Raw genomic sequence first — 13,124 nt, 5'->3', positions numbered from 1 at the left:
ATGTGAGTGGCTCTCTAAGTTTCCTTCTCTTGCAGTCAGCCTCTCCTTGAAGAGGCCAAGGTATTGCCCAGGTGGTCCAGCAAGCCAGTCCCAAGGGCATTGTGGGGACCCCCAAGGGCAGGCTCGGGCCTAGTTCCTGTCCCAGCTGTCCCCCTGGTGAGGGTTGGGGTTTGCCCTGCCACCAGGCTTGGGACTGCTGCTCACTGGGCAGCTAGAGGGCGAGGAGCGTCTGCAAATGCTCTGGGCTTCCTGTTCTGCTTGCCTTGACCATATGGAAGTGATGTGTAGCCCGCAGTTCAAAAGACATGTATCAGAAATCACAACACAGGCTATTTCTCATCTATGACTGGATGACTGTAACTCCTTTTAGGAGACCATACCTCTTTTGGAATAGATTGCCATTTTCACATGCTGTACTTTGAAAATGTAAGATCCTCGTAATAACACTACTTTACATATGAGTTAATGCTGTCAGGTTTTAAAGCCACTTTCGCACCCTTCTCCATGTTGGCTCTCTCTCCTACGTCTGCCCTGATACAGAGGATGACAGTCCAGTCTTAGAATTGGACCCGTTTCTTCCCTCTCGTCGTATGAATTAGTAGGACAGAAACAGAATGCCCCCCTCCCAGTCTTGGATTAAAATAGTGACTCGCAACTGAATGCAGATGTGTGTGCATACTCGGCTGTGACACGTGCCTTAGAAACTAGTCCACGATCCATTTACTCAGTAGACTGACCATGTACATGTTTTTGTGCCCACTTGTTGGAGTCAGTAGGCAAAAGGGTGGTGGTGTCCTGGGTTCATCTTGTGACGGGGACAGCCCGCCCACAGTGCTTAGAGAATGTCGCGACTCACCAGTAGGTGGCAGAGCTAGGACCCAGGTCCTCTGTCTGTAGCTCAGTTCTTGGCTGGAAACCTGAGGGCGTCTCGGTACAGTACGTACCTGCGAGTTGGACTCAGCTGACTTCTCACTGGGCCATGCACAGGGCTTTCATATGAAAGCAACCCACATGTCTGTGATCATAAACTAGCCACGGAAACCTGGTCCAAATCAAGAAACCAGAAATTTCTTTCCACCAGTGTCTGACTACTTCTCCCCATCGCCTCTGTGAATATTTCAGTAGGCGTCCCTGAAAAGTGAGCACCCCCCTTTGAAACGTACCCCAAATCCCATGCCCCCGTCACAGGCCAGCAGGAGCCCCTGCATCAACAATCACCGTCATGCCCACCCAGCCGCCCCTTCCTCCGCCGTCCTGGAAATGTGGGGGTTTTTTCAGTTTGTGGTTAGTGAGGCACAAACACAGCCCACGCACTGCTGTTGGCTGGTAAGTATCTCGAGCCTCCCCCGGCCTCTCTTTGAAAATCATTCCTTTCCCAGTACAGTTCGTCGGTTCCCAGTCAGCACTTCGATTTTCTGGAAGTGACATTACACGTGTCTCCGGGTGAAAAGCAGTCGTTCTCTTCTGAAGATGTCAGTGCTTTACACAACTGTTTCCTTTAGGTTTGCCCTGGAGCCCCTCCTGCCAAAGAAAATGCACTCCAGGTCCCAGGACAAGCTGGACAAAGACGACGTGGAGAAGGAGAAGAAGGACAAGAAGAAGGAGAAGAGGAACAGCAAGCCTCAGGAGATATTCGACAAGGAGCTGAGAGCTGCCGACAGCCCCCTGCAGCAGCCGGAGGCCGTGATCCTTTCCGAGACGGTAATTTCCCAACATCACCGCCGCCCAGCTCCATGGAAGCTGCTGGGACCCACCTTTGCTCCGCGGGCAGCCAATGGGGCTGTGGATGGAGGTCATGGCCTTTGCCATAAAGTAGTCACTGGACAATCTGGGGTCTCCCTCAGCCCTCTCCTCACATAACCCAATGCTGACGGGCAGGGGAAGGCACCGGGTGAAGCTGTTCCTGCGAGATGCTTGGCTGGCACCACCCTCCATTCCGAAGGGGCAGGGGCAGCGGTGGGGGCCATGAGGAGTGGGGGGTTCCCCCGCAGGATCCCCGCGTTCGTAGTCTCTGCAGCGAGGCTGGACCTGCTGCCAGTACACGATGAGATGAGCAGGAATGCTTTGTTGTCAGAAAACTGTCCTCCGTGCCAGCAGACACCCTTCCTTGCCCTTCCCACTGGGCCCCGCCAGCAGCACCATCCCCTGTGGTCCTCCAGGCTGCGTCCGCTGCACACTTAGGTCTCGCAGCCATCTTTCAGAAGGACTTTCGGGGACTTAACGTGACACGTGCTGCTTAGTTGACATCCAAGACGGATCCCAGGGAAACTGGTTCACGCTCTGTCCTCTCTGTCCCACGGCGGGGCCCGGGGCACTGCTTCTCCCTGAAGCACACGGCAGCCTTTGCCATCTGAGGGCAAGAATGCGGCACCGAGAGCCTTCGGGGTAAACTTTACTCAGAAAGTGCCACTTGTAGACTGGGAGCACGACGAAGAGGAGGCTCTCACAGGCTGTCAGCTTCAGAGGCCGAGTGAGGCGGAGAGCCACCGCCCCTAGAAACAGATGGGCGTGTGTCTGTGGTGGCCAGGGGCCCATGATCTGTCCTGGCTGTGACTGAAGGGTTGCTTGATCACAGGGCTCTGGTGTGACCACCTTTGAACAGGACACACCCCACAGCTTGTTTGTACCCTGAACAGCAGAGGCTGTGTTTCAGCCAGAGTGTGCGACGCACACCAGTGCTCACATGTTCTCGGCTGTCCAGAGGCAGAAGGCAGACCTGAGAGCCACCGCTGCCCTTCTGAGGCCGCTGGACGCAGCTCTGCCTGCCGCTGGCCGTGGTGTTTCACTGCAGTGTGATGCTGGCCAAGAGTGTCAGGGCTCAGGGGAGGGCGGCCGGCAGCTGGCGTGAAGTGCCGCGCAATGAGGAGTGTCTGATGAACACGCACATTCTCTGTTCACGATTCTGGAAAGCTGGAGTGCCAGTGACCTTGCTAGGACTGGCTGAGGTCCCCTGCTCTCGAGCCCAGGATACACCCCTCACGGCTCAAGGCATCGTAACGGGGTGGGGGTGTTCACAGAAAGGTGTTTTGAATATTTACTAAATGCCAGACACTGTGCAAGTCTCAGTATGTTTGGACTTCAGCTGTTGAAACAGAGGGTTTCAGAAATTGAGCCAAGTGGCAGAGCTCATCACAACTAAGGTGTGTGAAAAGAAGTCAGAGGGCGCCCCAGGCACTTGGCCATTGCAATGCCAGTTCTGTCCCTCCCCGCTGTGGCCCAGTTGGCCTGCGAGGACACTAGCAAATATGGGCTGAGCTCAGCACAAAGTGGGCCTCCCACAGCTGGCCCAGGTACCCTCAGCAAATCCGGAGGATCGCAGCAGGGTCAGCGCACAGAGCTGTGACCTCCCTTGGCTTTGGAGGAGTCTCAGAATGACCACAGCTGCGGCTCCAGGAGCCAGCTCTCCCAACCTCTTGCTGGGGGCAGGCCTACTGTTCTTGGTTCAGCCCAGCTACCTGTCTGTCCCCAGAGGGGCCTTCTCCTGCGGTAACAGGTGCCTGCAAGGTCTGTGGGTAGTTAGGCACCTGCAGTTCCTGCACAAGCCCCCATGAGCCATGGAAGGGCCCAGGAGATGGGGGACCCCTGGAGGAAGGTTTACTGGAGGGGGAGGCAGCATCCCCCTTCGCTGAGGCAAGGCCATTGCCTGTCGTGCCCCGGGGGCCTCTGGGGCGGCCACTGCTCTTTGCCTCCCTGCAGCCTCCCTGAGCCCCTGCAGAGGTGTTCTCTGGTCACTCTATGGGGCTGGCTTAGCTTCCTACTTGATTTGCATCATCAACAATTTCATGGCACTTAGCTGAGCCTCTCAGAGCCTGCGGTGCCCTCCAGGTGCACTTAGCGTCTCACAGTCAAACATCCTGTGCTCTCAGAGTCCTCACAAAGGGCCCTTATGGCGTGGGACTGGAAGGATGAGAAAGACGGGAAGGATGGAAAGGACGGGAAGGATGGGTTCAGCGCCTGAACAAGCCCTGAAGCTCTGTGGCCAGTCACACTCACATTCTCCCACGGAGAGCCCCGAGCGTGGCCACGCCTCCCACAGCTCCCACAGCAGTTAGGGAAGCCCTGACTCCTGCTCTCCGGGGCTGCCCCATCAGCACGGCAGAGGTCTGGCGGCCAGCCTGTGTCCCCTCAGCCGTTACTGAAGGGCTTAAACCTTTCTCCTGTCCTTTCAGCCTCAGTAATGTCCACGTGAGCTCTGCCCTTGCAGACCACTCAGAGGGCACACGTCTCAGCCCCCCTGCTCTGCCGCTGGCCCACCCGCAGGGCCCACCCCACAGGCCAGCAATCAGGCCACAGGGACCCGGCCCCGAGCCCCTTCCCCACCTGGGGGTCGATGTCTGGATTCCTCCTTCCGCACTGGTGAATGGCGTTTGTAGTTGCTCCTACCTCAGGGCGCTTTGGAATTGCTTGTGATCCCCAAGGCCTAACAATCTGAGACCAAGTTGTAAGAAATATGTGAATAAAATTTCCTGATGGAACAAACTGGTCAGAGCTGCTGCAACAGGGTATGACTAACTGGTGCCGCAAACGGCAGGCAGGACTGCATTGTCTCACGGGAAGTCCGAGATCAAGGTGGCAGCAGGGTTGGTTCCTTCTGCGGTCTGGGAGGGAGACTCTGTGCCAGACCTCTCCCCCGCTTCTGGAGGTTCGCTGGCCGTCTTTGGGGTCCCCTGGCCTGTGGAAGCGTCACCTGATCTCTGCCTTCATGTTCAGATGTCCTTCCTTCTGTGCGCGTGTCTGTGCCCAGATTTCCCTTTTCATAAAGATACCAGTCACATGGGACTAGGGTCACTCTACTGACCTCATCTTAACTTCATCATCTGCTAAGGCCCTGTGTCCAAAATAAAGTTGTGCTCACTGGTCCTGGGGGTTAGGACTGCAACCTACGAACTTGGGGGTGACACACTTGGCCCGTGACAGATGCTAACTCCGCTCTTTCTGTCCTTCCAATATAGATAAGTCCCCTGCGGCCCCAGAGGCCCAAGAGCCAGGTCATCAATGTCATCGGAAGTGAGAGGCGCTTCTCGGTGTCCCCGACGTCGCCGTCCTGCCAGCAAACACCCCCGCCGGTCACGCCACGGGCCAAGCTGAGTTTCAGTTTGCAGTCCAGTAAGTGACACATTCTCCACCTCTGAATTCAGGCCACTGTCCCGCATGTAACTCCCCACTTGCTTGAAGCCTGTGAATTAGACCCACTTCCTCCCGTTGCAGCAGATGGGGCGTTTCCAGGAGCCCCCTGGGGACTTCCGCACATCAGGCCAGACCTCAGTCTTAGGGCTCCCGAGCGCCCTAAACGAAAAGCGCGGGGCCCACCCAGGCTCTCAAAACCGCCCGCGCCCGTCGGGGCGAGAGGAGGAGCGTTGCCTTATGGGTAGAGGCTTTGTGTTTGGGGCGATAAAAAGCTTTTGGAAATCGATAGTGGTGACGGTCGCACATTATGAATATAATAAATGCCACTGGTGTGTACACTTGAAATGGTTGAGTGGCAAATGTGGGGTTATAGACATTTTACCACAATAAAAACAAGCAGCCAACCAAGCGTGAGGGTGGTCGGTCAGTCACAGGCCTTGTCCGCGCTCCCCTGGATTCCACGGCAAGACTTCCTTGTAAGTTGACACAACTCTTCCCAGGAAGCCTTTTCCTAATGAAGGGTTTTTTCATCATGTGCATCATCGGGAAAACTCTAAAAGGGGCCTGTCAGCAAAAATGTCAATTTTCTTCCCTTTAACATAAAAAGAAAACACATTATTTCTAAGAGTCTCAACAAGGGCTGAGAAAATACGCTATCTTAATGACTGTTCCCCGTTTGCAAAGGACCACTTTTTCAGTTTACTTTAAAAATCAATTGTACGTCCCTTGGCCTATTTAAAGCAACAGCCACCGTGACCGCGGCTGCTACTAGCGTCATTGCACGCAGGCCTGGGTCTTCCCGCGAGGGAGCTTTGAAAGGCGGGCGGCGGGTTGTGCGCTGTGTGAGTAGACGGAGCTCTCCACGTGTAGTGAAGCTCCAGGTGATAACTGTGGGAGGCTGGGGACAGTCCTGGCTGGGCTTCCGAAACAGCAGGCGGACCTGTCCTTGTGAGGTGCCCAGGGAGGGAGGGACCAGAAGGGACCCAGGGTGACATGGCTATTGTGACAGTGGGTTTGTGCCTCCTTCTGCTCTGGTTTTAGCTGCCTTATGGTACTTGATGTTCTCTTCCCTACCCCTGTTCTAGGAGGGGATCCCCTGCCCTCTACCTTCTCTGCCCCTCCACGCTCTCTTCTCTGCCCCGCTGACAAGCACTTCTGCCTCCTTTCCGTTCCCCGCTTCCAGAGAGAACATGAAGCGGCCACATATGTGTTCACACCCAGTGGGGATGTGGGTTTGATTTTAACTCCATCCCGGTTTTCCAGGTTTGGACCTGAATGGCATGACAGGGATGGAGGCGGCCGAGGTCCCACCGCCTCTGCCTCTGAAAGGCAGCATGGCAGATTATGGGAACCTGATGGAAAAGCAGGACGCGATGGCTTCTGCGACGCCCCCACCCCCTCCCCCCCACCAGAGGGTAAGTCAGGGCTTTCCCTCCACAGAATCCAAAGCCCTCCTTCCTGATGTTAACGTATCTCCTTTGGGCCAGCCTAGCTTTGATTTTGGGAAAAGGGGTCACAGCGATCACAGCTCTGCGCAATCTGTGCTTCTGTCGCTATCACTGCATAGAGAGCCACATCCAGAGGTGGACCGCGGGAAGGGGGAGCGCAGTTCCTGATGCTGGATTGGAGGGTGACCCCATGACCTTGGGGGTCATTCCAGTTGAGGTGCAATTCTTGTGAAAGTTGATTTTGAAATGTAGCTTTTCTATTAGGAGGTTTGTCTGACTTTTTAAAGCAGCTGGCCGATGTCACGCTGCATGGAGTCACGCCCCAATCAGATGCCCACCTGGCCCCTGAGAAACCCTGGTCCCAGCAGTTCCTCCAGATGGCAGTACCCTCACACTGGCCGCTTCCCAGTGAGGACAGGCACGCACCACACGGAGACTCTGCAGAGGAGAAGCACGAGCTGGCTCCCATCAGGGCAAACCCCAGTTCCCCGAGGCCACACGCCCCCCAGCTGTGCCTCCCTGAAACCCCCCCATTTAGATTTGGGGTGTTGGCTGCCACAAGCATGAGCAGCCAGCTCGAACCCTCGTCAGCACTGGTTCCTCGAGGCTGGTACCCCTTGGACACTTGTTTTAGTCGTTAATCTTGTCTGATGTGCTCATTGCTCAGTGACCTCAGCCTGCTAATGCCAATATTAGCTAAGTCTTAAAATGCATGGAACCAGGATCTCTGTTACCCATTGACAGTTCCAGAAACATTGTTTTGAGATCCACGGCGGTTCTCTCCTGGATCTCCAGGCTGCTGTCAGACAGGTTCTCAGTTGTTCACTGGCCCGGCTGTGTGCAGAGGTCAGCCTCTGCGTGGAGGGGCGGGCATCCGGGAAATCACCAAGGAGGGCCGGGAGGTCCGACTCCAGGTGCATCCGTATAAACTACAATCAGCCCAGTGTGAAGACTGAAATATCCTCCTTCACATCTGTGTGCCGGGAAGCCTCAGTAAAGTGATTACATGGCAATAGGACTGTGGAACATCAAACACGTGAGCTTGTCACAGGGCTGTGATTTTTTTCATAACTGCAAAGCGTGCTTTCTCCCATTAAAAAACAATATAAATCCTACACACCTTTTCTTCTTCTTCTTAGGGAGATATTTTCACTGAGTGTTCTGTAAGTTTATTATCTCTTTTCTTGTGAGAGGAGTGGAAGAGAGAGGAGATTTATTTACGGTCCTATATATTTGATTTATTCCTCTTGTATAAGAAAACCAAACAAGCAGGGGACTTTGTCTTTGATGCTGAAGGGACAGGTGTCCTTGAGGCTGCAGTGCCTTTTAGATCGGCCCTCTGTCCCTAAAGATACCGTGATGGGGAAGTAGCCCTGGAGAAGGGACAAGTTACCTAATGATGGCTTCTCAGGGGGCTGGGATTGTTGTTGCAACTGCAGAAACTCAAGACTAACTACAAGTTCAAACAAAAGGAGAACATCGACTGGATGGGGTGTTGTTTTCCTAGCAGCTTAGTTGATCAGCCACATCTTTATTTTCATGTCTTTATTTTATTGGAAAAGCACAACTGTCCCGCAGGTCTCCCTACACCTATGAACTGAGAATTCTGATGGTGGAAGTAGGAACAAGTCTGTTTTTGTTACAAATCAACTCATGGGCAACATTGTATCAACTCAGTTTCTTTGGTAAATCATTGTTATTGATGCCAGTGCTGTTGGGACCAATACATGTAAACTCTGGCTCCATTTACAAAGGGGTTGTGATTTGATTAGATTAATTTCCCAAGTCTCTTTGCTATTTGTTTCTTATTTGATTTGCCTTCAGCACGAGCGTACGTTCAGGTGACACGGCCGTGGTTAGTATGTCTTAATTAGTTGGAAGTAGTTGTGTGTCTGCGCAAACGCTGAGAGCTGCTGTAGGGCAGCTGTCGTTCCTCTGCCGTGGGAGATCATTGAGTCTCCCGTCATGCCCATTGAGCAGCCGTGGGCTTGTATCTCTAGCTGTTGCCACTGTAAGCTGTCATTTCTTTCAAAATGCTTTGACCACCAGTAATGGGGGCTCGCATGTTGCTTATTAGTGATAAACCTGCCATGCTCGTATTTAGCATAAAGGGTGTCTGTAGCATGTGTCTGTATCCGACTGCGTGGCCTGGCCCTCAGTTGCTCACCTTTGACTTCTCTCGGGCTTTCACACGTGTTCTGTGCAGGTATCAGCCTGTCAAACACCAGGTGGTTGGACCAACCCTTGTGATTCTTACGATGGCAAGACGCCATTCAGCAGTAACCATCAGGAAACGGAAAATAAAATAAAGGTTTATTACTCACAGAACCTGGACATCACACAGCACAACCACACAGGAAGATCGCAGGTCGAGAGCACACAGTGCAGGAGCCTGGGTTCTGCCTTTCTGAGGGTCCAGGCTGGGACCTAGGGTTGCAGTGGGCTCACTCCTCATTGGTGACTTTGAAACATAAGAGTGAGAAGAGGAAAAACAAGTGGCCCAAATGGTCAGTTACTGAAATCCACCAAGATCTCTAAAACAAAGGGGCCTCCGTGGGAGGAGGTGGCCTGGCTCTTCATCTAGTGGGTGTGTTCATTCCTGGGCAATCAAAGCTTAAGTCTGCTGCCTGCATGATGAAAAAGGAAAAAAAAAGCACTGTCAGGGCTTGCCACATTGTAAACAAATAACCATTTTATCCGACCTTCAAGTAGGTGTTTCTTTTAACCCTTCTTACCGATTTAAAGTCTACTTGTTTACTTCCCTTTCTATAATCTCTAAATGTCATTATATCAGTTCTGTTTTTCCACATTTATTCTCTTCTCTCTGTTAAGCACTGGGTCATTTTCATATTCACTTGTCTGCAAATGGGGAGGAAGTGTGCGTGATGAGTGAGAGACGGCTGCATCGATGTTCTGACCTTGAAACTTTTCTCACATTGAGCTAACGTGACCCTCCCTGAGAGGCTTTTAAAAATGATGATGCTCTGATTTCATTCTGGTTTGTTCTCCCTAGGGCATGCGTCCACTTACCCTGCTCTGTCCATTTGTTCATCTGCTCATTGATTCAGTGGTTCATTTACTCACTGTTCACTTCTTCCTTCATTCACCTGTTCATTCATTCATTCATCCGTGCACTCGCTGGCTCACTCATTTACCTCCTTGGTTAGGTAAATAGCAGTTACATCTCCTGTATGTCAGGTGTCTGTGATGGGTGCCAGGGTGCCGAAAGAAGAGGGCAACAGCCGCCCTCATTACTTCACACCTGGCAGGTCCATTAGACGGGGCTTTGTTCTGTCACCTTTACAGTTGTAAATTCATTCTTGGGAATCTAAGGCAGAGTCTGGCCCACGGGCCAAATGCAGCCTGCCACCTGTTCTTACAAATAAATTTTTATTGAGACACAGCTGCACCATTCTTTACATATGGGGTTTCCCTCGTGAAGAGTTTAAACAGCCCCCTCACCTTGTTTATCCGCCTCTGTTTGCAGTTTCAGAAACAACTGGATAAAAAACTGCCTGTAAACTGGTCACTTGCCGGGTGGCTGCAGCTGCCCCCGTGTGGCCTCGCTCATGTGGCCTTTCCAGTTCTGAGAGCAAGGGGGTCCTCTCACCCCCACTGGGGAGCCTCTCCAAGGACTGGTTTGTCCCTGAACAGTTTAGGGGCGTTTTCAGGGATACAAGGAGGGACCCACTGGGGCCCCACCAGGCTGTCTGGGTGGCCCTGGCTCCTGCTTTGCCCATATTCACTTGCTCTTGACCATTTAAACTGCCTAGTTCTGAAAACAGTCAATCTCCAGGGGCCCCTAAAACAATGGCACCTGGATTTGAAAGTGCCACATAAGCACCTGGATTTGAAAGTGCCACACAAGTGGTTACACTTCTCAGCGGCTGTGCAGACTTCTGAAGTGCTTTGTGAAAAGCTTTGTGAAAAGCATCAGAGATGCAGCAGCCCAGTCATGAGCAGACCCCAGGTCACCTGGAGAGGGCAGTCCCCACCCAGGGGCACACGTTAACACGTGAACTCCCCCTGCCCCCCGCCCTCTTGACAGGACAGACGCCACCAGAGACCATTTCTTTCCTGTCAGAGCATCAGTAATGTGACGTCTCCCTCGTTCATGTCTTCTAGCACCTGCCACCTCCACTGCCCAGCAAAACCCCGCCTCCTCCCCCTCCAAAGACGACGCGCAAGCAGACGTCTGTGGACTCCGGGATCGTGCAGTGAGCGCGGCAGGACGGGCTGGAAGGAGCAAGCTGCCGTCCTTCCTCTCCCTCCGTGTGTCTTTCTGTGTCTGGCGTTTACCTCATTGGGGCTGTGATGTCTGACATTTAGTGCAATTGCTTTTCCTTAAAAGGAGCTGGTTTTCAGCCGTGGAGTACGTGGCCCTTAGTATCAGGGAGCAAGGTGGATATGGGCCTGGCACGTACCGTTGTGTTGATCAAAAGTGTGTCCTCCTTGAGAGAGCCTGAGTCTTGCCCAAAAGCCCTTTCCTTTTGTGCCAAATGACACGTTAGCACAGAGTTCAGCGGAGCCGCGGTGAGCATCGTAGACGAGGGTAGGCCATCCAACCCCCCTGAGAACTGCATGGCCACCGAGCCTCCGAACGCTCCCCGTCTCGGAGCCCGTCCCCAGCTTACGCGCGCAGAATGTTTTACCAGACCCTCCCCACTGTGGCTGATGGTGTGACTTTTTGTGGGTTGAATGTCTCTTCAACCTGCATCGGGCAATTAAGGTCAACGCTTTCAGGGAGGTTCCTGATTTCCTCTGGTATAATTTAAAGTAGGACATTTCGCAGCTACTGAACAGTTACTAATTTATGGAGTGGAAACACGATTAAAAATACTGGATCAAGTGGAAAAATAGCTATGAGTAAAGGAAGATCACTTTTCTTTCCTTTTTAAAAAAGAATACATAGACCACAAGAGATGGTGTTAATTGGGTAAATTCTTGTTCTCTTTCTGTACAGAAGTGTGTATATATGATTGTCTTTAGAACTCATTTTCGTTTTTGTGGTCCTTCCATTTATTGTAATAGGTGTCTGCAAATGACTGCCAATGTATGTTCTTAATTTTTAACTGCTGGAAATGTAAAACAAACAAACAAAAAAAAAACAAAAATGCAAATTAAGTTTTGATCTTTTTCTTTCAAAGCTCTAAAATACTGAAAATGTTGGTGGACGATGATTTTAAAAAACTAACTTCGTATAACCTAATATTTTTATTCTATCATCTATATTTTTTTATTCAGTATAATCATGATACTCTTCTAATAGGCTCAAAGTTAATCATTGACAATAAAAAATAAAATGTTATTTAAAAAGACTCCCAGTGTCTGAGATACTATGTTTCCATCCTTTGGTGTAAAATACAAATGCAGCTCTTTCTGCTTTCTCAAGGAGCTTTGTGATCCCCATTTAGAAATGTGCACATCCTCTTCCAACACCATTCTTAGTCATCTCGCTTTAAATTGTCTCTGATTTGGGCCCCAGATGGACCCCACCCGTGTCCCACTGTGTGTCCCGCTGTGTGTCCCTCTGCGTGTCCGCAGAGCAGGCAGAGCCACCCTTCCTGGACCAGGGCTCCTGCCTGCACTTCTTTCTGCCTCCTGGTAGCCTTTTCAGAAGCTAATCTGAGAGAGCACTTTGTTTCGTGGGATCTGTCATATAACTGGAGACACATCAGACTTCAGAGCTTTCTCTGGACCTTCAGTAGCAAGAAACCACGAAGGGGTCCTGTGTTTCAGGTAAAGCACTGTTTGCTCTCCTGTGTTTCTTCCAAACGTGTCCGTCCCTGTTGAAACCGCAAGGATGGGCCTCTCTGCCTCCCCTAACCGGGCCTCGCAGAGGCTGCCACAGGACCCTTCTCTCCTTCAGTAGCTGTCCCCCATTCATTCCATCCCCAGGACATTTTAGACACGTGTGAATATAGAATTTTTTTTCTCTGTGAATCCTTGCTCTTTGACAAAGATAAATATTCATTCCCTGTCAATCAAGTACGTGAGAAATTGGTTATTGTCCACAATCCTAAAACAATTGCGTCAGCATGCCAACCTGGGAGAGCACGTGAGAGGCCACCCCCTGGCAGTGGATAATTTTTGGATAGTCAGCATTTCACGTTGCATGAGCTGTCACCAAAAATTGTAAAATAGTTCCTGGCCCTGTGGAAAAATGGTAGTGTTTATCCTGGAATGGCATCTGGGTTCTAGTTCTCCCCTACACCCCAGCCTCCTCCAGGAAGTCCCCCCAGATAATCTCCACACCCCACACTCTGGTGGGGTTCCCCCTCCCTCCCTAACTTCCAGGAACCCCAGACTGGTGTCTAGAGCTGGAATGTACGCAGAAAACACAATGGTTAGGCCAGTAAAACTTGACACACTTTACACATTACAGAAATTTCCTAGTATAAGTTATAAATATGCAAATATATCCACAAATGAGAGAACTTCAAACTATACAGACACAAAATTTCTTCACCTTTTAAATCAAGGTTTTACTGCAAAACGAATCAGGAGAAACTGATCTTTGGTTATCAAGTGTCTTCTGGAGACATTCCT

The 13,124-nt window shown here is 51.5% G+C and overlaps 1 protein-coding gene across 2 annotated transcripts in view; it reads left to right on the top strand.

Moving 5' to 3' along the window:
- The window catches only part of DOCK1 (dedicator of cytokinesis 1), a 455,780-nt gene extending 444,097 nt beyond the window's left edge, over window positions 1–11,683 (top strand). Inside the window, exons 49-52 of one of the 2 annotated variants that reach the window (XM_033130588.1) lie at window positions 1,503–1,701; window positions 4,953–5,106; window positions 6,391–6,542; window positions 10,701–11,683. In XM_033130588.1, coding sequence (XP_032986479.1) covers window positions 1,503–1,701; window positions 4,953–5,106; window positions 6,391–6,542; window positions 10,701–10,796 — 601 coding nt within the window. In that variant the 3' untranslated portion in view covers window positions 10,797–11,683. Of the gene's footprint in view, window positions 1–1,502; window positions 1,702–4,952; window positions 5,130–6,390; window positions 6,543–10,700 lie in introns of those variants that run through there. The other variant, XM_033130587.1, reaches the window with a different exon arrangement.
- The last annotated feature ends 1,441 nt before the right edge of the window (window positions 11,684–13,124 follow it).

This window comes from Rhinolophus ferrumequinum, chromosome 16 (genome assembly GCF_004115265.2).
Source record: "Rhinolophus ferrumequinum isolate MPI-CBG mRhiFer1 chromosome 16, mRhiFer1_v1.p, whole genome shotgun sequence".
NCBI lineage: Eukaryota > Metazoa > Chordata > Mammalia > Chiroptera > Rhinolophidae > Rhinolophus > Rhinolophus ferrumequinum.
Note: the sequence above shows the minus strand (reverse complement) of the source record. Positions and strands in the feature narration are given on the sequence as shown.